Genomic DNA, 24,324 nt, shown 5'->3' with positions numbered 1-24,324 from the left:
TAATGCGTGTTCACAGGCAACAAATTTTTGTATTGGAAAACCTATTTTTTTTTAAGTTGTAGTAAAAAATGTTTTTGTCATTGATGCAGTGAAGCTGCCTGCAAGAGGTGCTAATATTGTGGTGATGCGCTTATTTTCTTTAACCCTGCATAGCAGGGATCTATGGACAGTTTTAACATATTTTATGCAGCGCCATCTATCGGAATTTATAAATTTTCGAATGTTTCATATTATGCGCATTAGAACTTGTAATTATTTTATAATAATGGCTAGTCCCATAGCGAATGATCTTTCTGCGATAAAAACCCTATCACTTTAGTCTTCTATCTCCAGACACAAAAATCATGTCTTAAATTCGCTTCCATGCAATGTGAAAGAAGGTACACAGTGTCGTATTTATTGAAAGTGTATATGGATTTATTCCCGCTGGGAATCGAAACTAGGGCTCCTTCATTCTGACGCTCACGTCTATGCCAATAAGACACGTGTTTACATGAACACAGTCAAATAATTATATTGATAAAACCACAGACTAATAATAATATACTACGTAAGTATACAAATAAAACCATGATATTAAAACAGAAAACATAAATCATAAAAAATATTTTTTCTGTGTATATTTGAGATTGCTTATGAAAAAAGCGTCAAAAAGAATACCAAGTGTAGGAAGGGAAATAAATAAAACTCAGTTTTTCATTAATAAAGTTTATTATTACTATATACAATAACAATTAACAAAGTTTAGTCTTTATTTGTGCACAAGTGAACAAAAACCAGAATATAGATAACAACCTTCGTATAGTCTTATTGTAGCGTTGAAAAAAACTTAGAAATACATAGATAGTTAGGTACATGAAAGAAATAAAGCGTATAATTTTCTTGTTTGTTAAATATGTTTCTGGTAAATTTCTAAAAAAAGTATATTTCTTGTGACGAACTGCGGTTATAGTTTTGACTGACCGCCATGTTTATAATAGCCTTTTCTCATTTATAAGTTCATAATGAGATATTTTTAAACTTTTCAAGACTCGGCCATAGCTTCTTAAGAGTATTTTAAAATTGTTTAGCATTTTTGAAATCGTTAGTCTCAAAATCATTAGAATAGAGGTAAACATATTTACCGAACATACTCTTAGATAATGGTGTCCAATATGTTTAATTTAAGAATAAATGTATAAATTGTGAACTATAGAACTTAATTAGGTAAAGTTTTAACAATAATAAAATGACTAGAATAAAAATTCTACAACAAAACTAACAATTAATTATTTAACAGATAAAGACAATTTGTGCAACTATTAAATACTAAATATTATAATGACTAGATTCTATATTACCTACTTAGTGAATACTGAAAAAAATTGACGATTTTCTAGCTCATAATAAATCTACATTCGTATGATACAGTTTAGAATATTCAGTTAGGTACAATTTTATGTTGTAATGTTTTAGTTACATACTTAATTTATTACCTATATCTAAAGTATCGTAGTAGGTACGCGTCGCGTCGGTCATAATTTTTGCGTAATTTAACGAATTGATGAGAATTATATTTTCTACATTTATTGGCGCAGTTTGTGCGAAGAAATTATAACTTTGTTGGCCATTATCTTTATTTTATAACATTTTAATAATGTCTTTTCTTGCACTTTTTATCAGTAATTTATTTAATATTTTTAATACATTGTAATTTGTAAATAGTTAGTAGGTAGATCTCCCGCGTTTAAAAATGGCGCACAGATAAAAAAATCAGTCAAAAGCTACAGATATTCAACGATATCGCATTTTATCGATATATTCGGACAACTGACGCCATAACTAAGGTTTAAACCGTGTGGTTGGCTCTTATGTCGTTCTGTGAGAAGTTTCTGGAATATCGGAAGTATGGCGTACTCGAATAGTTCTGATTCGGAACTGGCTGTGTACATTTTGCGGTCGGAGTCTTGTCGCTTGGAGTCGCGTGTGTACGATTTGCGCTCTTCGCGGGTACTTGCTGATTCTGTTGATAAATGTTATTATTGAGTACATATTTTATTGGATGAAATCATGATTGAATAATGAAATGTATATAAGTAATATTATAACGAATAAGATAGCTACGATGATGGTTTAGATGTGTTATTTTTATATAAAGAAAAGGGAGTGTGTTCAGTTTAATAATTTTATTCCTTAACTATTATTACCTACATCATTAATTAAATCATTAAAACATTGCGTTCTCATTTTGTTTTACGTCAAAAACAAAAAAAAAGTAATAAGGCTTACTAAAATCGAGGGAAGGAAGTGAATTATACACAGGCACAAGTATGGGAATTGCCATAATGAAAATATATTTTATCGGTAAATGACTATTTTTATGTGGTTTTGTGTGATATATTACTCACCACTCTTCCGCGCAGCAACATTAGGACTACTCTTATGATGTGGCGGATGCGCGTGCGCACGAGTTGTTGGCACTTGTGGCACATACGGTGTTTGTGGCACTTGTGACTGTGGCACTTTTGTTTGTGGCACCTGTGCCTGTGGCACTTGTGTTTGTGATACTCGGGTCGGTGCGGCTTGTGAGAGACGGGCTTCGTTTGCTCGTTTGAGCGGTTCGGCTTCTTGCCGGAGACGCTTTGCTGGGGATTCTTGGCCTGGAAATAATGATGATGTTTTTGGTGTATTGTTGACTATGTATAGGTAATTGCAGTTGGATTTTTGTTACTCAGACCCTGAAAGTACCGAATTATAAAAAAAATAAAAGACTGTTGATACATAAAAAATAGAAGATTCCGACGAATTGAGAACCTCCTCAGACATACATAATATTATGCCGCTCTTTATTCTTATTTTAACGACAAAAAATATAAAAAATGGTGAAAAGGAGATTTTTTTTATCATTTTTCCCGACATAAATCTATAGAAGTACAATTTCACTATTCAGAACACAGAAAATTAGCTAAACCCTACCTTTAGAAACTCTAATAGTATCAGGATCTGGCTTCCAGTTATCTTCCTGTATCTCTTTAGTCTTTTCCAGAATTTTCCGCTCTTCTTTCTTCTGCACTTCTATTCTCTCCGGCTTCTCTTCTTGATACCTTATCTAGAAAATAATGATTTGAATTACTAATTTTGAGCCATTGTAGGTTGTAAGTGGTATATTTTATTTTCTATACTAATAATATATTTGAAGTGAAACTTCTTTAGGCGTAGAGTAGAGTAAAATTTAAAGGTCGCATTATGGCAATATCGTCACGTAATGGAGTAACGATTTTGATATCTTTGAATCTTGCCAAAGAAGTTTCACTTCTGACACGTGTGTTCGGCACACGCACACTTTTATTTATTTTTTGTCACAATAACAAACTGGACTAATTCTGTAGATTTTTGAACGGTATTACTAAGTGAAATATCGCTATAAATATTCTAAGCTTTGTGCTTTCTTTAAAGTGACTGGTAACATTATAACTGCTTTTTGTTTATTAATCAAATGATGGATTAGAATTTAAAATAAAAGTGAAGTACTGTACCTGTGCAGTGGACTGTCTCCTCTTGGTGAGGGTCTGATACGGAGGAGTGCTCACTGGCTGAGGGAACTCCGAGCCACGACGCTGGACATTTTATTATAACATTAATGACGCTAATTTATTAAAGAAAGCTGATTGTTATTTATTATTGATTTAAATATTCAGAAAACTTGAAGGTTACAATTAAGAGAGTCATATAGTTAAAATGTAAGACGGATATGGAAGACTTTTTCTGTTAAAAATCTATGAAATAAATTAATATTATGATTTCAAACGTTTTACTATGGGGTTTAAATATTCAAAAACTTGGATTGTTTTGAATATGAATGTGTTAGTAATTACAAAAACCTTACCTTAGACAGCCGGTCTGTCATTCGCAGTGTTTCAGCCTCTCGATATCCTTCTGGTGTTCCCACCCTCATTGTACCCGCTGTAAAAATAAAACAATATTTTATTTTATTAATTTTTTCAACTTTTTTCGCAAAATATTGTCAAAAAAGTACGTACTATGATTAATTGATGCATTGGATGCTCTCCTTTCGTTTTTCGTTTCACTGTCTCTGAAAGAAAAATAAATATTTTGAACAAAAGCTGTATTTTATACCTGCTAATTTTTTTACTTTTGATTTACTCTCAGCAAATATGGATGTTCAATATATTAAACTTTAATACCTATTTTCTTAACTTTATCTTGAATTAAACTTACATTTACTTAAGTATAATTTAAATTAATTTTTCAAACCTGTGATGGCGAGGTGAAGACTGCTGTCGACTTTTCTCAGATACACTTCGCTGTATTGGCGAGTGTGCATGCGCTGAAATAAAAAAAAAAAAACATATATACAACCACAAAATTAAAGCAAAATGGTATTAAATTATTTAAATATGTATATACGCTCAGAGAAGTTCTTCTTTAAATTACGACGGACATAATCATCATCTATTCACAACCTCATGAAATTAGAGTAATTGTTTAAGTTTGGTTTGACTTTAAGAGTGAGTATTACCTGATTGCGGCGACTTTTGGCACGTGTACTGGAACGTGTTGGTGTCCCACAGGTCACTTTGTACCACGATGTAATTCTCTTTCTTTCTCCTCTCTGAATCTTTTCTCTGACCTAGACAGTAAGTAAAGTAAGAAAATTAAAAAAAAGGTTTTCCTTTTCGTTACTAGAAAATTTGGTTAATAAATTGGTCGTATTAAATAGTTAATTATCTATACTTGTAACTTGTTACTTAATATTATAAAGCTGAAAAGTTTATTTGTTTGAATACGCTAATCTCAAGAACTTACTGGTCCGATTTGAAAAAATATTTCAGTGTTAGATAGCTCATTTATCGAGGAAGACTAACACGCTAAGACCAACAGGAGCGAAGCAATGCGGGTAAAACCGCGGGGCACAGCTTGTTGTAAATAAAATTATGGAATATTATCAAATCTACAACCCAGAACCATTTTAGAAGATAACATTTACGATATTAAAATCAACTCACACTTGGCCAGCGTTGTGAATTTAAGTTGAAAACAGTTTATAAAATCAAAAACTTACAAGATTTCCTTCTTTCCATTGACGAATAATCTAGATCAATGTCGAGGATATCTTCAGGTTCTTGTTTCGGTTTCGGAGGTATGGGCGGGTCTCGTTCTTGGCCTGTAATATACAAATTATGTTCATTATATTATTACCTATATAATGTATATTATACAAAAATTTACATAGATAAAATGAATTGAAAGTAAGAAAGATTTTTTTTCTTGTTTAGATGATGTGATTATGAAAATATCGAGAAAAATATAACTATACGTCCTTATCGTTTATTATTATTTCCTTCGCTTTATTATATTTACATATTTATGTGGCTACTGATTATATAAAATTCAGAAACATTGAAAATATAACATTTTTTACGAATAACTATATTTTAGTGATTGTCTCTTAAGCATATTTTATTTTATTAAAATGTTGAATTTTGATACTCTCAAGTAAATATCTTTAAGAAAAGTTCACTGTACTAACACTTACCAATAACCTTCCTCTCCAACCCTGGAGGTGGTTCCTGGTCATCAGAAGACACCCTCATGAGGTCAGACAGCAGCACATGTCCAGATCCACTGCGTCTATGGGCACGGGTACGGGATTCTCTTGGTGGGGTCTTCATACCCTCGGGGGTTTTGATTTTTTTCTGGAGTTCTGGCGTCTGGAGGTAGGTACAATTTTGTTTAGTTTAATTCCCAGAAATATTGCATTAATATAAACGATTTGTTGTTTTTGTCTAAGATGGTAGGCGTTTCCATTGTAAGTACTCGTTCACTGTACGCTAAATATATTTTCGAAAGTCACATCGAAAGCCATTTGTATGATTTCACTGTTTATAGTAAATTTTCTATTTGTATTAAGGCCACGGCCCTGTATGGGAATGTATCTTTATTGAATAATGCCATAATTATTGACAATATTCCGTAACAAAATTTAAAATTTGATCTATTATTTTAGTGTTACACAATATACGGGAAATAAGACATCAGAAATTATGTACAACAACTGATAACAGTTCAAATTTAAAATTTCAAAACTTCGTTCAACATCCATTTCACCCTCTTATCACTATTCCATAATTAAATCTTACCTTATTAACCTTGGGTGCAGTCTTAATATACATGGGTTCCTGTAACTTGGTCGGCACTGACTTGGCCGGGTCAGCGGTGCTGGTTTTCAGCGCTGGGATTGTTTTAGTTTCGGCTTTTATTGGCTCTGGTTTAGGAAGTTCTTCCTGAATAAAGAGATTACAATTTTGAGATAATTTTATTTATTCTTTACATTTTATTTCGTCCCTAAATTAGTCAATCCTTTAAAGTTCTTTTTATTGGAGAAAATATATATTTTCAAAAGTGCTGTATCTTGAGAAGAATATAGGAATACAAAGTAATAAATTACCATAGGCTTGTCTCCTTTAATTACTAAATAATTTGCTCATGTCAAAGAATAATATTTATGACATGTTATTAAATAAACTTAATAATTAATTTAGTGTACAAATTATGAATTAAATCTGTCCGTTTAAAGTGAATCAAAATCAGTCTAATGGAGTCGGTTATGTATTAACTTACAAACATAATATGTACGTGAAACTAATAAAATCGTGCTAAAAAGTCACCAAACCTCATTCGCAGACCATCCATAAGGTAATTTAGCTAGCTGGTCCTTCTCCGGCACGGCTTTGGAAGAAGGTGGGCTGGTGTAGTCGAGGTGGTTCTTGAAGGATACGTTCTTTGTCTGTTCTTTCTTTGGTTCCTTTACTTCTTTCACTTCTTGGACTATTGGTTTTGGCCTGATGTTTTAAATAAGAATACGTATTAGTTTTTCAGGATTGGATTTCATCTCTTTTAATGTTTATGTTACTTGATGTAAGTAAAACGAAAACATTATGTATTTTAAACAGCTAGATTGTTTAAAGAGAAGTAATATTTATTTTAATTGACACTGGATATACCATAATTATTTTTTATACTTTCATTTCCTTATAATTTAATCATTCCCTTCTTATATTATTTCCTTGTTCCTTTCTTTCGTTCCTCTTAATCTTTTCCAAAGCACTTACTTATCAACAAGTAGTTGCGATGCGATGCTGGTGAACTCGTTGTCCGCCGCGGATGCGCTCAGACTGCACGTCGATGTTATGTCGCTCGTCTCTGGCATTGAGAATATTTTGTTATTATCCGTTCATTTTTCTTCACCTTTGTGTATGGATAGTTAGAAGTTATAGTCAGCTTTCCTATTGTATTTTGAAACACTACCATAACTGTACTGTTATAAATATAGCACCGCTTTGTAAACACCGCTAGATTAAAATTTATCTCGCGAAATTGTAATCTATCGAAAAATTGTGATCAAGTCAGGGCATTATTTTTGGAAAAAATCGTTAAATTAACTAACATTGCGAACTATCTGAAGGCTGTCCCTGATTGGCTTGTCTTGAAGTATACTGTAAGTTATGTGTCGTCATTCTACAAAATCCTGCTAATATTACTTACTCAGTTTTAAAATGTTTTAAAGGTTCCCTTCATAAGAATAAAATACAACGCTTACCAGGATGACTGATGTTTTCTTTAGGTATGTGCAATTTGGTGCGTTGTGTCGCTGGCGACTTGGCGTCCTTTATTGATGCATCGATATCTTCGCCTAGTTTGCTGAGTAGCATCTAAAATAATTATTATCATTATTTTAAAATGCAAAACACCGTAAAAAATTTAAAAATGCTTTGAGGATATGTTGTGACTTTTCCAAAGCATTAGACTATGTCCAGTTTATTGCAGAACATCAATTATTATGAAATGAAAAATTATTTCAGAATGTAATATCTTAGTATCTTCAGAATAAGATACAAACCATTGCTTTTAATGGAGAAAGATCTCACAGCGCTTCGATTTACATTGGAGTTCCACAGGGATCTCCTTTAGGTCCCTTTTTGTTTATTGTATATATGAATGATTTACCTTATTATTTTCAGCATATGTGTACTGTACTCCTTACCAATGATAACTTCATTAATATTTGATGTGGATAGACATGCCGCGTATGTTGACCACGTAATTTATTTTGTCTTTTTACGTCCAACTTGGTTTACGACTAATAATGAACAGCTGCATTGATCCTATTTGTTATTTAATGCATATCCAAGTGGAGTAGTTCATTATCGGCTGTGAGTGTGAAGTGATTTACAGCTGATAGTAAACTGTGACGTCATAAATAGCATTTAGTCGGTCTTATTGTTAGCTGGATTTGAATTTGAAGCAACTGCCGCTTACTGCAAATCGCTTACAGCGATAAGACCGCCCTCTGTACATATTATTACTTGTATGGCTCTTAGTTTATAATCCTGTATTAAGTGTGCAATAAAGAATTTTTCATTCATTCATTCATTCAACTGCCCACCTGCAGCTCGGTCTCCTTGGCCTGCAGCGTGCGGCGGTAGCGCGTGTTGTAGTGGCGCAGCTCCTTGAGGCGGCGCTCGAGCTCGGGCCCGGGCGAGCGCACCTCGTGTGCGGCCGCAGGCCGCAGTGTGGCGCGGATACGTGTGCCCGTTGCACCTGGCTGCCCGTTACGGCGCAGTTCGAGTAGCTGGGTATACAAACTCAAACTCAAACATTTATTTATTCAATTAGACTACTTTTAGTAGCACTTTCGAATCGTCATTACATAAGTATTTTTAACATTTACCACCGATTCGGAAAGCAGTATCTGTGGAGAAGAACCGGCAAGAAACTCCATAGTTGCTCTTTTAAAATCATGTCGATATTACCGAAGCCGTGAAATTGAATCGAAAAGAGCGTGTGTGCCGAGCACACGTGTCAGAATTGAAACATTTTTGTCAAGATTCAAATAAGTATACCAAAATCGTCGCCTTACGCCATGACATGACGATATTTCACTTCAAGTTTCACTTCTACAAACTATTACTAGCTTTGTTCGAGTATCTAATTCAGTTAAATTCTGCGCGTATACCAAAAAACTATTACTGTGAGACACAAAAAAGAATCACGCGTTCGAAACGTAGCATGTTCTTGAAATCAGTAACACGTTGAATCTGTAAATTTTTCAACGGTTTAGTTACCTACGATAAAACGTGTTACTTTATCGCAAGTCATAGTCACAGATAATAATAATAATAATAAGGGCGTAGGGATGTGACGACCCCATCGCCCACGGTTGGGATATCTATTGTTTACGTGACAATAGATATTCCACCCGTGCAATCAGTCAACCCGCAGGACACCTTGTGGCGGGGTGTCGGGGAGTAGCGACCCCGCGGGAACCGAGTGCTCCCGGGGGAGGCCCCTGTCTTCATCTCCGGCTTGCCTTCACCGGCCGGTCGGAGTGAAGCCTGACGAGGACAGGACCCCCACCTCTGGCTTGCCTTAACCGGCCGGCCAGAGTGGAGTCGCGAGAGCTTTTAGCTCGAAGGGTGGATGCGAAGCGTAAGTGGCGAGTGGGCACGTGATGCTGGACCCTCAGGGAGCGCGTGATCGTAGTTTAAAGTCCAGGGACGCCTCTCCACCCTTAGCTGCTCGCAATATGTTGCCCCCTTGTCGCACTATTGCAGCGACTTATTTCGGGGGCCCATACAGTGAGAGGGCGAGTCACCACCTGCCAACATATTTTTACTTTCTTTTAGTAGAAAGGCAGGTGCCATAGTTTCCAATAGTCCCCAAATACCGGCCCACTTAACATCCCACTCCATAGCCCAGTTCATTTTGTTTTCCACATCTCGAAATAGTCCTACATCGGCCGCAGACTGCCTAGGACTGTATCTCTATAGTGCAGTCATGGGCAGGCTGCGGCTGGTGTCCCCCAACACATTAAAAGTCTCAAAGGGCCTCTGCGTGTTGGATCCGTGTCCCCACGTAAGCCTTCCAAAGATCCGGGTACCGTCCTTCTGGTGGTACCCGAGCATTATGGATGAGATACACATAATAATAATAAAATCGTCTTTATTTGGTTCTCACAACATTAAAAGGTTACAAAAACTTAGTAATACTACACAATGTATAGTAGAAGATAACGTTGTGAGAAACTGGTGCCTGAAATAGACTACATAGAAGTCTGAGGTACAGGTCACCAGCCCCCCTCGCGGATATCATACGAGAATACACAAGTGTACGTACCTAAATAATGCATAAAATTATACAAATCTTATCAGAAGACAATTTTACTTAAAAAACACTAATACAAAAAATAAAGAGAAAAGAAAAATATATTTTAATTTTAATTTAAATCTAAATCCTACCAAATCTTAAAGGTATGAATGTGAGTATGCTAGTGTGTGTGCGCGCATGAGTGGGTGTGTATGTGAGTGTGTGTGAGTGAGTGTGTGCGCAAGTGTATATGTTTGTGTGATTAATCATATGTGTAGGTGTGTATATCAGTTTACATAAAGTGTTCTTAAATTGCAGTAGACAGATCATACATACTCAGGGGAGGTCATAGTCACACATCACATAACAGTTTTTTTGTTACTTATATCCGTAGATACTAGTGGTAGTTGTAGTACAAACATGTACTCTGTTATTAATTATTGTATTACTTAATAAAAAAAGAAGTGAACATATTTTAATTGAATACATTTTTGATAAATTTAATAAATTCATATTTTTAAATAATGGAAAATAAATAGGTAAACGTACCTTTGGAACAAACACCAGACAAAGAGTAGCGGTTGTGCAGAAAATGATGAAAATTGAGATCAATACGAAGAGCGCATCCTTGTGATCAGCTAGTACCTGAAAAAAAACACATTACAATTTTTCTACACATTATTATCGAAATACAGCTATGATAATATGACCACGGCTATGAACGTGACGACGCCCATAACCTTACCATTACCACGTTAATGACAATGATCTCATGAGCGTGACTATGAAAGAAGGAAAGAAAAAAATCGTATTTTTTTTTAATAAACATTCAACTAAATATAATACTATATACAATACAATAAACATAAAAATATAATACATTCAAATAAAAGTATAACCATAAGTATGAATAATCTTGGCAATGTTTCCTATGATTATGATTTTAATGATCATAATTTTGTAATGATCACTATAATTATTGTGATTGATTGTGATTAAAATAAGAATGACAATTCTCAAACATTCATTTATTCAAATGTGTCAATCAATAGTGTTGGTGATGATAATGATGATGATGACAACACAATAAAGTCACGATCACGAACTGACCAGCGCTATGGGCGCGCCCATGATGCACATAATGAGCACGTTGTACACGGACAGGCCGATGTGCTTCGAGTCGTTGAGCGCCGGGATGGACACGTGACGCGTCTCCCACGCGAGAAACGCACCGAACACCTGCAACGGTTTTTTTTAATATATCAGCACGATTTTCACACACGGCTCGATCTGATCCCATACTAAGCTTTCGCTTGTGTTATGGAAATCAGATGGCTGATAAACATACATATAAATACAATCCATACTAATATTATAAATGCGAAAGTAACTCTGTCTGTCTGTCTGTCTGTTACTCAATCACGCCTAAACTACTGAACCAATTTGCATGAAATTTGGTATGGAGATATTTTGATACCCGAGAAAGGACATAGGCTACCTTTTCTTGCGAAATAAGTACCACGGGCGAAGCCGAGGCGGACCACTAGTTTTAAATAAATACTTATATAGATAATAAATACCCAGGCACCGAGCAAACATCTATGTTCATCACATAAATATTTGCCCCGGGTGGGAATCGAAACCACGACCTCTAACTTGGAAGGCAGGGCCACTACCAACCAAGCCAACGGGCCAGTCTAGAAGGTTTGTAACTAGTCATGACCGTGACTATGACCATGACCATAGCAACCATGGTCTTATTTATTACCATGGTCGTGACCACGAACATGTCTTCGAACTACTCTATAATCTCTTCTCTATTATTAAACCTTAAAGAATAACGTTGAACTAGAAACACTGGTAAAATTAATAAAATATATCTCCAAACAATATTATGATGATAGATCTACGTTAATAGATCTCTTTTAATTCATTCTACTGACAACAACTTAAATGTTCTGGGAAAAGGTGTAATATTAACGTATATTTTACTTACCAATAATAATCCTTTGTAGATATAAATAACTCCAATAAATATGGGCATTCGTTCCGACTGGCAATATTCATTCTCTTGTACTATAACGATATCTTCACTTGTTGGATGGGGCTGAAATCACATCACCTTTATCAAAATATTTACCAAAATGTAACAGGTAAGATATTTATATATTCCTCTTCATATGTTTCATTAACAGACTGACAAAAAATTAGATTATCATAATGCTTTAATATTTGGTGAAGAAATTGCGCAAAAACTTATAGGTATTTTGGAAATTCACTTCAGCTAAAGCTACAGATTAGAATACTAACACATTTTTACAAAAGAAATATGAAATACCCAAACTAGAATAAATCTTACATAAGCTTCCATCTGTTTCGTGGCTCTGTAGAAAGGGTCTGATATCTGCCAGGTGGTCATGATGGCCAGGTCCACGCATAATAGGACCCCTACCACCATGAACAGCTGGTAGTCTTTAATTACCTAAAATAATCAAGTTAGTGTCAGTAGATTTTTTGTTTGAACTTTGGAAATAGAGTAAGTTTGCATATATTGGTAAAAGAAAATAGAATAATACATAATTAGAAGATTCCATTCGGTTATAGTACTTAGTATTGATGGAATAATAGGAATAGGATTTTTAATTGATTTGGCTATTTAATCAAAGTTCAACATTACATAACAATATATAGTATGTTCCATAAAATAAATAATCAGAATATTAAAACATACCTTCTTATTAAGTTTGACGTCAGTGAAGATGGAGTGAACGCGCCAAGTTTTAGAGAACATGGCGCCAAAAGCTAAACTGAATCCTGCCATCAGGAGCCACGCTCGTGCCGTACATATGTATGGAAACGCCGCTACCGATTAAATAATATTTTTAATAGTTTCTATGTAGTTATTTTTATAGTATTTGATATCTGGAATGCGAATGAATAGTCCTGTACTAATCCTACATCACTGAGGTTAATCTAATAACCCAGATTCTGAAATTGTCTAACCGGAAAACAAATAAGAACGAAAACTATTCTTTCACATTTTACAAATATTAGTTACTTCAGAAAATTTTGGGCTTCAGGTGAAAAAGAAACAAATGTCATATTCTTTTAAAGTTAAACTAAAGGAAATTGGGTTTTTAAATCACTCATTTAATACACACCCTTAATCACACACATTAAAAGGTCAGGATAGGAATTTTAACAAGATTATTTGGAACTTAAAAGACAGACACTTAGAAGTAGATGGGTTTTAGGGCAGTAATATTTTAACTATTCACAGTAGCATATAAAAGCATGATTTAACACGCGCAACACATAAAGAAAAAAGCAAAACACATTAACATGATAAGTAATAAAAATGACAATGTTACTGACACAAACAAACACACGAAATAAAAAAACAGCACACGACAAACCACCAAAAGCACGCAGATGGAAAGAGGATAGAACCAAAGATTGGAAACGTCGACCTAGATGAGCCTAGGCCTTTCTCAGAATCATGCTACAGGGTTCCCAAAATTTGGTCGGGGACTTCCCGGGGGCGAAGCGCTAGCGAGGGTCGGGACAAAGCTGTTACCTCCACGCGGGACTTCCTGAGAAAGACCTAAGAATAATGGAGACGATGAGACCGTGACTAGTGCCAGCGACATGCGAATCGAGTGCTCGTTTTCAAATTTTATTTATTTCGAAGTGAAACTTCTTTAGGAGTAAAATTTCAAGGTCACATCATAGCAATTCCGTCACGCTATGAAGGTGACGATTTAGATTTGGATCTTGCCAAAGAAGTTTCACTTCTGACACGTGTCAGCACACACGCTCTGTATCGCATAGAGAAATGATAAACATGAGTTAGTGTGTATTTGTGGCGTGGCACATACCGATGCTACTGAGGCTGGAGTCGAGGCCGAGGAAGATGACGCTCATATACGTAAGCATACAGCCCACGATGATGAGATTGTTCAAGTGTGGAGACGACATTTTTATGTACCTGAGGAATTTGGGGTACGAGTAAATTGTATTGTGGTGATGTGTGTTAAGTTTTCTTGTTAATGATTTTAATACAATGTAAAATTAATGTTAACAATACACTTTTTTCGAAAACTAAACGTAACTGAATCGTTAGAAATCATATTTTATATTTGTTTCAATTGACATAATTAAAACTATTTTTAACTAAGTTAATATTACGTATAATTTCAATTTTGTACATTCCAAAATATCAATTTTTATGTTATGTCGATAGATGTTTTAGTAGGAGACCATAATTTTTAAAATAATCATAAATTTCTATCCTCTTATTAATTATGAATGAAATAAAATACCTCTGATTCCTATAATGTATATTCATAGCAAGGAAGCCAGTGGCCAGCAGGATGCCGATACAGGAGCAGGAGACCAGCACGATGTAGATCGTCAGATTCACTTGCGTGTGCTCGATCAAACGGAGGGTGCGGTCTTTTGGTGGGTTCCTGAAATTAATTGGTTAATTAATGAATTTTTTTTAGATAGAATTCAAAAATGGATAAAACACTCTCATAAGAATAACAGAAATTCATTATATTATACTTAAAAATTTAACGGGTGAATTACATTTAATTTCTTTATGAAAATATATTGGTATGAGTAAATATCAATTTTGCTGTATCCTTCATATTCAATTTCCAGTTATTACATAAGTATTATACTTAAAAATAGTGCAAACAAAGATAACACAAATATAACATCACTACCAACCAATTTAATATTTACATTACCACGATCAAAGTCACTATGAATCATTTACATATCTATGGAATAAATCAGGACCAACAACACACCCCTGCTGAACACCACCTACAAATTCTTACAACTTACTTCCCAATCCACTTGAAAGGGTCTCCACTGCTCAAGTCGAGGTGATCTCTCTCAGCACAATATTCTCCAACCTTCACTTCCCCCACCAGGTCTCCTTGGAACTGCTTTAAAAGAATGGAAGCCTTGCGCTCGTTGTCGTAGAAACGTACAGGACCCTAATAATTAAAATTTTAAGCTGTATGACGATGCTTATGAAATCAAATCGATTTACTTTTTATTTCTTCTAAAAACTTAAAGAATAACATTATCGAAATTAGTTGGAACTGATGATTTATGAAGTGCTTGCATTAATTCTATTTACAAAGGTACTAATTTATTTAAAAAAATTTACCAATGTTTTCCATGTCTATAAATACATCTGTTGAATTTAACCTAAATTTAAGCGTTAAAACTTAAAAGTAAACGTTTCGTTTATTTTGCTATATTATGTCAATACCATTTCTGACATAATCTTATTTTCGCTAAAATTCAACAGCTCCACCTACCGTAACTCCTTCAAAAGTGACATTAGTGAGCGCATCCAGAAACAATTGCTCCCACTCCTTGTCTCGGTAGCGAAAGTCTTGTACTGTCCTCTCTTTGTATTTCAACTTCACGCGATGAGCTACCGTTTGAATCGCTAGAGCCATTGCCCAAATGCCTGCAAGTTAAATTAAAATCTTTTTTACTAATATACCAATAATGGGTATCGATTTAAACGAAACTACTGGCCATCAATAATTTAAGGCCATCAAATATAATATTGCTTATTCTATTTTAATTTCAGATTTACAATTCACTAAGAAGTAAGGTTTTTAAATAGTTAAAACATTGGAAAATAATTCAAAAATCGCAAAAGGGGAAAATTAGATAGTAATTAATAGTAGTCAGAAGAAAAAACCTAACTCACCATCGTACGTGTAGCCATGGAACCTGGAATATTCGACGCCTCGTCTTCGGTCATACTCCACTTGATAATCTTTTGCTGTCTGAAAAGTATTGTCAATTATGTTTTACAAGATCAATATAAGTAATAATCGAGTCAAAAACTAGTCTGCAAATATAAAGGTAAAAAAACTAGCGATAATGACGGTCGGATAGGAAACACCAAAAGTAAAAAATTCATACAGCGCATAAAAATCTTATTTTCTTAAAGAATGCACATGAGGGGCTGGACCATGCCGGATTTGGGGAAGAAATGAAATGAAACAATATATCCATCGATATTTCAACACCGTGTCCCGTCTGGGCCCCAGGGTAGGTCAGGCATAGCTTCTGGCACTAGGTCAGGCAGAAATCACTTCTAAAAAAAGTATACATACAACAAAGTTTGACTATCCGATAACCCGATCACGACACGGTGTACCGTGAATCATCCTTTAAGAAGATAAGATATTTATGCACTATTAATTTTGACTTTTGATGTTATATCCATTTTGACTTTCAATATTTCCTGTCAGTGTGTCTGTGTTTCAGTACTACTCACAATCCCCGACACAGTGGTCTCCCCAGTGGTAGACAAGGGCAGCAGATCGGTCAGTATGGCGGTGTCCAACGCGGCGGCGAGTTCCCGCTGAGCGCAGGGCGCGCGCCGCTGCCACCACTTGTGGCTGTACGTGCCCAAGAGGAGCCAGGTGTACGCACGACCATACATTTCCAGCCTACAGGTTGTAGGTATAATAAACTCAAACTCAAACATTCATTTATTCAATTAGAAGCACTTTCGAATCTTTATTACTTATGTTTAACTAATAAAGCAATAAAAGGCCAATTGCCAATTAATAGTGTAATGATTATGAGTAGGTGTGGTCGTGTTATGCTAATATTATGTTTATCTAATATCAGTGAGTTTGAACTATTTACTGATTATAAGTAGAATTGAATGCTTTCACGGTCTTAGTTACGTCAAAGCAAATAAATTTTCATCAAAATTTTTATAAGTAGCTGTAAATTTATTTTAAGTAAATGTAATTCGAATTTTTATTTGAATTTGTAATACCAGTAAGTTCGACATGTATACCGATTATAAGTAGGTTTTGTCGCGTAATATGAGTTAGTTTCGATGTGTATAGCGATTATAATTAGCTATGGTCACGTAATATGAGTTAGTTTCGACATGTATAGCTATTATAACTTATAAGTAGCTTTGGTCACGTAATATGAGTAAGTTTCGATATTTATAGTGATTATAAGTAGCTTTGGTCACGTAATATGAGTTAGTTTCGACATATATACCGAATATAAGTAAGTCTGGTCGCGTAATATGAGTTAGTTTCGACATGTGTAGTTGTGTACCGATTATAAGTAGCTTTGGTCGCGTAATATGAGGTAGTTTCAGCATATATACCGAATATAAGTAAGTCTGGTCGCGTAATATGAGTTAGTTTCGACATGTGTACCGATTATAAGTAGCTTTGGTCGCTTAATATAAGCTACTTTGCCTGATTATTAGTACATTTGATCGGGTAATAACAGTTATATCGAATTTTTTCCTCACTGATTATGAAAAGGTTCTATCGATCTTTACCAGTTAGTTTTTGTATACTAAGTATAAGCTGTTAAATTATTTTCAATACGCTTCATAACTAACTGTGCACTATGGACAATGGACATATTATTATTATGGTTATTGGTTATAAATGAAATGACATACTTGTAAGCTTCACAGAAGATCCTCATCGCCCAAGTTTCGTTAAAGTTGCCCAAAATAATTCTTATATCCTTTTCCTTCAGTTTATTCAGCGCTGTTCTAACTTCAGTTGCGAAACTTTGAGTTTCTGCGATCTCGAAACTTCCATTGTCTAAATCAGCGAGTAGACGATTATGAGCCTGGAAAATTTAAAATACCATTAAGTTTACATTTCAGTTATGTTCATCACATTCCGTTAATTCCGGAATATTTAGAATAAGAATATGAGTTGAAATAAAACATTTTTTACCATAAGCAACAACATAGCAATTTGAACATATTAAGTAGGTATGTGTGTGTGTTATAGCAAACTGCCTGACTCTATTACACCAAAAAATAATTCACTAACCAGCGCATATCTCGGCTCGTTCTGGTACAGCGTGCCAACCCTGGTCCAGTTGAAGTGCTCGAGCAGGCGAATCCGCGGGATGTTGAAAGCGTTCTCCGAGGGTACGATGCGGAAGAAGTTTGGGAACGCCTCTTTTGTGAACATTGGGTGCGTGTCCGCGTAGGACAACTAAAATTATATTGTAATAGGAAATAATAGGTATCTAGTAAAGCACGAGGATTTTGAAATTAAATTGTTCCGATTGTCTCTCTTTATTACATCATTCTTGCTAAAACTAAAGCTAAGCTAATTATAAAAACTTGCCTGTGTAAGATGCCAATGTTTAGACGCTTTAGCAATGGGATCCGTGACGTGTGTACACGCGGCGCCAAACAGCATCAACTTGTGTGGCCCACTGTGCATCATGTCAAAAAACGACTTCACACCAACCGCTGCATTGCACTGTTCATGGATAAATTATGATAAGACTATATTGTTATTATTGATTATTCAAAGGTATTAATGTTTTTAGGGGGTAATTTTTAGAAGTATTGATAGTTCATAAAAAATATTTCTTTGAAAGCTTTGTGTGCTGTGAGATTATGAAAATAAATAATGCATAAAATCATCAAGGATATTGAATATAGTCAAAAAAAGTACGGGACTGTCAATATTGATAACAGTAACTAGGAGACTGTGCCCAAAACAATAAAAATAACATTGAAATAACTATGTACCTAAAACAATTAGGAATATCGTATGAATTTATGAGTGTGTAAGACAAAGCCTAAGTAATAATCCCATTCCATAATCGGATTTTGGTGTCGAAACTTTAGTCACAAGAGAATTGACTTTCTTTGCTCCTATATAAATTGATTACTTTAATCTTTTACTTGAAAATATATAATAAATTTTATCTATTCAATATTCCTGTAATAGAATTCAAGGTAAGAACTTGTCAATATTCAAGGTAAGAACTTGTCAATAATCTAATCGATGTGAAGTACAGTCTGCACGCAAAGTTACCGTCATTTAGTATCGACCAACAATGCATACATACGAGTAAGGTCATGTCACTTAAGTGACTGGGTACAGAAAAGTTTTAGGCATCTTGTGGGTTACCCTATGAATATCTAACTATGTATAAAATGTATAGGATATTAATTAAGAAAACTGTACGTTAGTATCATTTCAATAAGAATGTCTAAAGTGAATAATTTCAAAGTTTTTATATCCATAGATATTGCACAACAAGTAACACGTAACACATAACACGTATCATGTAATACATAACAATAAGCATGCAACACGTGACGAGTAAATATGTTTTTTTTTAATTTGATATTTTTATTATATAATACGTCACAATAATAAACAATAACGATAAACAAATTACAAGTAACACATATTATCACATTATACGTAACAAGTAAGACTTTACAGTCATTTAACACGTAACATATTTCAAGTTACACGTAATACGGAACAAGCAACACGTAACAATTAACACATATTATCACGTAACAAGTAACAAATAACACGTAACAGTATAACACTCACCTCAGTATCATTCCACCACATATGCAACCGGTAGTTTCTCAACACAGTATCGTGCTCGTTCACGTGGTCCAGCGCCAGCTTGACGCTCGGCATCACGCCTCGACCTACAGCGGTGTTCACATAGCTTTGGTACACAGTTCTAGATTGGATTTTTTATCTTATGGTGGATGATTTTTATGTGTCGTTAAATTGAAAGATAGTTTATTGATTACGATGTATTACGAATTAGGTAGTAATTGCTGTGGGTAACTTTTTAATTTTGTGTTATAAAAGAGATCCTAATATTGGTTGCATAGTGCATACACTCTTGACATCATTCAGATTTATTTGGAGTTTATTTATTGCGTATATCCTAAGTTTCTTACGAATCTACCAGTACACAATATACATTTATAGCCATTTAATATTTGATTAAAAAGAAAAATTCGAAATATTGAATCACAACTTCCTAAATCAGTTTTTCTGTAGTGCATAATCGAAACAAACTTTATTCAATGAATTCTGATATTATAGTACTATAAAAAAAAATATCCAAATCAACCGTAATAAATTGATATTATATTTTACAGTACATTAATTATTTCAATGTTTTAACGATATCTAAAAATAAGATAAAGAAGACGTAGTTTAATAATAATTAAGCCTCATTAAATTTGAAAGTAAAAGTTTGGTACTGTAATATTATACAGATCTTCGAATTTTGGCGAACCTTTCTTCGATTTTGCAAACGATATCATTAACGCGCCTATTAAATGAGATCGTTTTACTAAATTTATTTAAATATCGAGTTGAATGAACTTTAAGTACAGTTTGATGTTTCTTGCAACTTATTTATAGGAAATGGATAAAATAATTTGTATCGATAGCTATAGATAATTTAAAAGTACCGACTATTTTAGTACCTATCTACGTTAGTTGTTAAGTTATATTATAAAAAAATCTAAATTTATAAAGTAATTGTTGAAAAATAATAAATATCGATAGTGACTCTATCACTCTAGTCGTCGGAAGCTTTTTTTACTGTAAGCTTATAGTTTATAGTTTATACCTATTCCCTTAACTACTTAAGTACCTTAGAGTCTAGAGAGAAAGACTTTTGACCGCGTGGTCACAGATAAGCCTTTAATTTTCAAATAATTATTATGTATTAATTGAATAGAAGAAAATATGAATAATACCGTCCTCTTCCATGATATTCTATAGGTAAAAAGGTGTAAATAGGTAGGTACGTTATTTTAGCGCTTCGGCAGTACCTAGTTAGCACGTCGATATGAAGTTGTCTCTTTTTCGCTCAAAATACTTGAATCATGCTATCTTACTTTGACGTCAGTCGGTATGGTGATGTTTTTTTTAAGATCGAATGTTGTGTTGGTAACCTATCTACACCTTTTTAATTATAACATTGGTCCTCTTTTAGTCTCAGTATGGATAGATACCAGTGTTAGAGTTTTCAACCCCCTTGCCGAAGGGGAAGAACCCAGCAATGTACACATCTGTACGTCGATTCAAGATGGCGTCGAGGTTCGGCTTCTGAGGAAGACCCTGGGTGATGCCTAGGATGGAGCAGATGATGAGCAAGTCCATTGGCATCCTAGAACAAAATTGAACTTAAAAGTTACATTTTTTAGGGTTGACGGAACGGACAGTTGTAGGAACTGTAGTGTGAGTTTGTGTAGATGTTTATATCAAACATTATCTTCTATACATATAATAAATCTGTAGAAGGGTCAATTCTGTACATTGAAAATATTGAAAAAATAAATACCAGGGGGTGTTACTGGATCGATACCAAACCCAAATATGTGATTAAAAAAATTTTTGTCTGTCTGTCTGTGTGTCTGTCTGTCTGTAGGTATGTGAAGGCATCACGTGAAAACTAACGGTTCGATTTCGATGAAACTTGGTATAATTATACCTTATTATCCTGGGCATAAAATAGGATACTTTTTATCCCGGAAAATTACGTAGAAAAAAAAAAATCTTCATTTCCGCTTCATTTCATTTCAAATTCCGCGCGGACGGAGTCGCGGGCGGAAGCTAGTAAATAATATTTGTCAATAATTATCTAGATACATGTTATTAAAATAATATTATATTTTCATTTTTTTTTAATCATTATTATAAATGAATAGTGTTCTATTATTTTAAAGGGATGATTTAATCTATCTTATTAATAAATAGGTACTTTTAATAATTTTGCACAACTGCGAACTATCTTTAAATAATTATGAATGAATGCAGATTTTTATGTTATTAAACTCTATGACATGTATGATAGAGAAAGAGATCATTGTTGTTAATAATCAAAATTATTAAACACTAGCTTTCCACCCGCGGCATCCCCTGCGCAGTCAAAGAAAAACCCACATAGTTGCCACTTCCCGTTTCCGTGGGATTTCCGGGATAAAACCTATCCTATCACCTATGTCCCGGGGTAAAAAGTAGCCTATGTCCTTTCTCGAGTATCAAAATATCTCTATACCAAATTTCATACAAATTGGTTCAGTAGTTAAGGCGTGATTGAGTAACAGACAGACAGACAGAGTTACTTTCGCATTTATAATATTATGGAAGTATGGATTTAAACAATTTCACTTTTTAGTATGTTTGACACAAAATGTAACTAAATTTTGACTCAATATCAAGCACAGTGATTAAAAATCGGAAATTCTGCATTTGAGAGAAAATTTTACTGTTGCCGGAAATCGAGAAAACCCGTTTTTTGCCCGTAGAGCCTCCCCTTCCACTTCCCGACCTCAGATCGACCGTAACCTATGACCGTAACTTATTTTCGTACCATTTTTTTTATACTTAATATTATTTTTTTTGAATATTTTTTTAAATTTGTATTAGTGTTTTGAAAACTAGAGGGAGTGAATTATAATTTAAATTGTAGGTACCTATGTTATAACCACGTGTCCCATAATTTTATGTTTTATTTTTCGATATTTAAGTAAGCATTAAGAAAATACGTAGGCGTAGGTACGTGTACGTATTTTATAAAGTTGAGGGGTAAGTAATGAAATAATATAATCAGTAAATTTGATTCTACTCGATATAAGTTTAGTGAGAGAAGCGCGAACGATCTCTACTGATATTATAAATCCAAAAAATAAATAATTTACCTAACATTTATTTTGTATGAATAAAAGCAGATAAGTAGGTATCTTAGTTTTGTTTCAGTTTAATCAATTGAATTGAATTATTTAATTTTAATAAATAGTCAAATTATTAAAGATGTAACAGGCTCTTATCAAAAAACAAATCCGAAAGGATTTGAAATTGGAGTGGAAAAGATAATCCAACGACATAGGTAACCGTATTCGGAAAACAATCTGAAAAAATAAATTAAGATTAATTTATTAATTAGGTACCTAATAGATAATATTATTGGTTTTAGATAAAACCAATAATATTATCTATTAGGTACCTAATGTAGGTACTTATACTTACATTTTTATAACTTAAGGAGAAAAACTATAAAATTTACGCACTATCACGTGATAATGTTAATTATTGCAGACACTCATATTTTATACCTAGAATTTGATTTTGAATTGTAAATCTTTACACCAATATCCATCATTGTTGATTTTTGTAAAATAATTTTAAATAATTTATATTTTGTAATTCACGGGGCACCGAGCTCACGATAAAATTAGGCTTTGAAGGTATCGATCGCGGTGCCTTGCTAGTGATGTAAGTATATCGATAGAAATTAACGCTAAATTACTGTAATGCAACAAGTACATATTTTTTTATTTTATAGTTCAGAAATATGCCAACTCCAGCCAATGGATTTTCTCGCGTGACACATGTAAATATGCATCATATTAATATATTGATTTTCAGGACCTGTTCCTGTATTTTTAGAAATCAAAAAATATTTTTCTGCGATAATATTATCCACATAATATGTAAAAGGTTTAGGTTATAAAATAGTTCAACATCATTTTAAAATGTCTGTCGTGAAAACATTAGATATAAAAAGAAAGACAGACTTTGATAAACTTAAGTCAATACCTATTACGGATTACCTACTCCTTTACATACCTATGTTAGCAAACTTTATTAAAAAAAACACAAACACATCCATGTCAATAGATTTTTCTATAGGCAGTCGCTATTTTTAGGAAAATTATTAAATTATTTATCGACTGCCGCCATCACTAGAGCTTGTTTATCTTGACATGCGCAGTGCGGCTGGCCCGGGCTAGGTAAACCCAGCCACACTCAGATAGTTGGGCAAATCTTAGCTCTAATGTCTAAATAGAACCTCTAAACATACCTAGTATTATATTATTATAGAGGTAGCTGCTTCATCTAGTTTATATGTTATTTAATACATAATTTACATATTATGTTTTGTTGTATTTAGTTGTGTAATACTCAATATTGTTAGATTTAAAAATACACTTGTACTTATATCTATATTCGTATTTATATTGGATAGCGCAATACGTGACAACGAAAATACACTATTTTAACAAAAATTTTATCAAGTACCTAGGTATTTTTTAAAGAATTTTAAATCAAAACCTTGTTTACTCTTGTTTAAATAATTATTGGTCATTACCACAGAGCAAGTCATTACTAAATACTACGATTGGAACTAAGTATATAACTATAATAATTAATATAAATAAATTTATTTTTACCTCGTAAGTACAATAATTATTATTATTATCAAAGTATTCATAGAAAATTGAAAAATATGTAGGTAAAGATCTTCGTTGCTCTTACATTAATTGTGTAAAAATTTAAACGA

At 33.7% G+C, this 24,324-nt stretch overlaps 1 protein-coding gene across 1 annotated transcript; it reads right to left on the bottom strand.

Annotated features, from left to right (window-relative positions):
* Positions 1-1,721: 1,721 nt before the first annotated feature.
* Positions 1,722-23,159, bottom strand: LOC123703595 (gamma-aminobutyric acid type B receptor subunit 2). Its single transcript, XM_045651683.1, has 32 exons — positions 23,010-23,159; positions 20,993-21,147; positions 19,557-19,663; positions 18,321-18,458; positions 18,018-18,185; positions 17,633-17,808; positions 16,466-16,640; positions 15,890-15,968; positions 15,486-15,640; positions 15,001-15,155; positions 14,469-14,615; positions 14,025-14,134; positions 12,878-13,008; positions 12,506-12,628; positions 12,143-12,253; positions 11,257-11,385; positions 10,696-10,791; positions 8,447-8,632; positions 7,601-7,712; positions 7,113-7,203; positions 6,674-6,842; positions 6,141-6,284; positions 5,537-5,711; positions 5,063-5,164; positions 4,520-4,630; positions 4,255-4,327; positions 4,020-4,072; positions 3,866-3,942; positions 3,516-3,596; positions 2,956-3,088; positions 2,388-2,639; positions 1,722-2,002 (listed from the first exon to the last, which is right to left on the bottom strand). Coding segments are annotated over exons 1-32 (4,155 nt in total). The 5' UTR covers positions 23,012-23,159; the 3' UTR covers positions 1,722-1,763.
* Positions 23,160-24,324: the final 1,165 nt, after the last annotated feature.

Source organism: Colias croceus, chromosome 26 (assembly GCF_905220415.1).
Source record: "Colias croceus chromosome 26, ilColCroc2.1".
NCBI lineage: Eukaryota > Metazoa > Arthropoda > Insecta > Lepidoptera > Pieridae > Colias > Colias croceus.
This window is presented reverse-complemented; position numbering and strand designations above follow the sequence as displayed.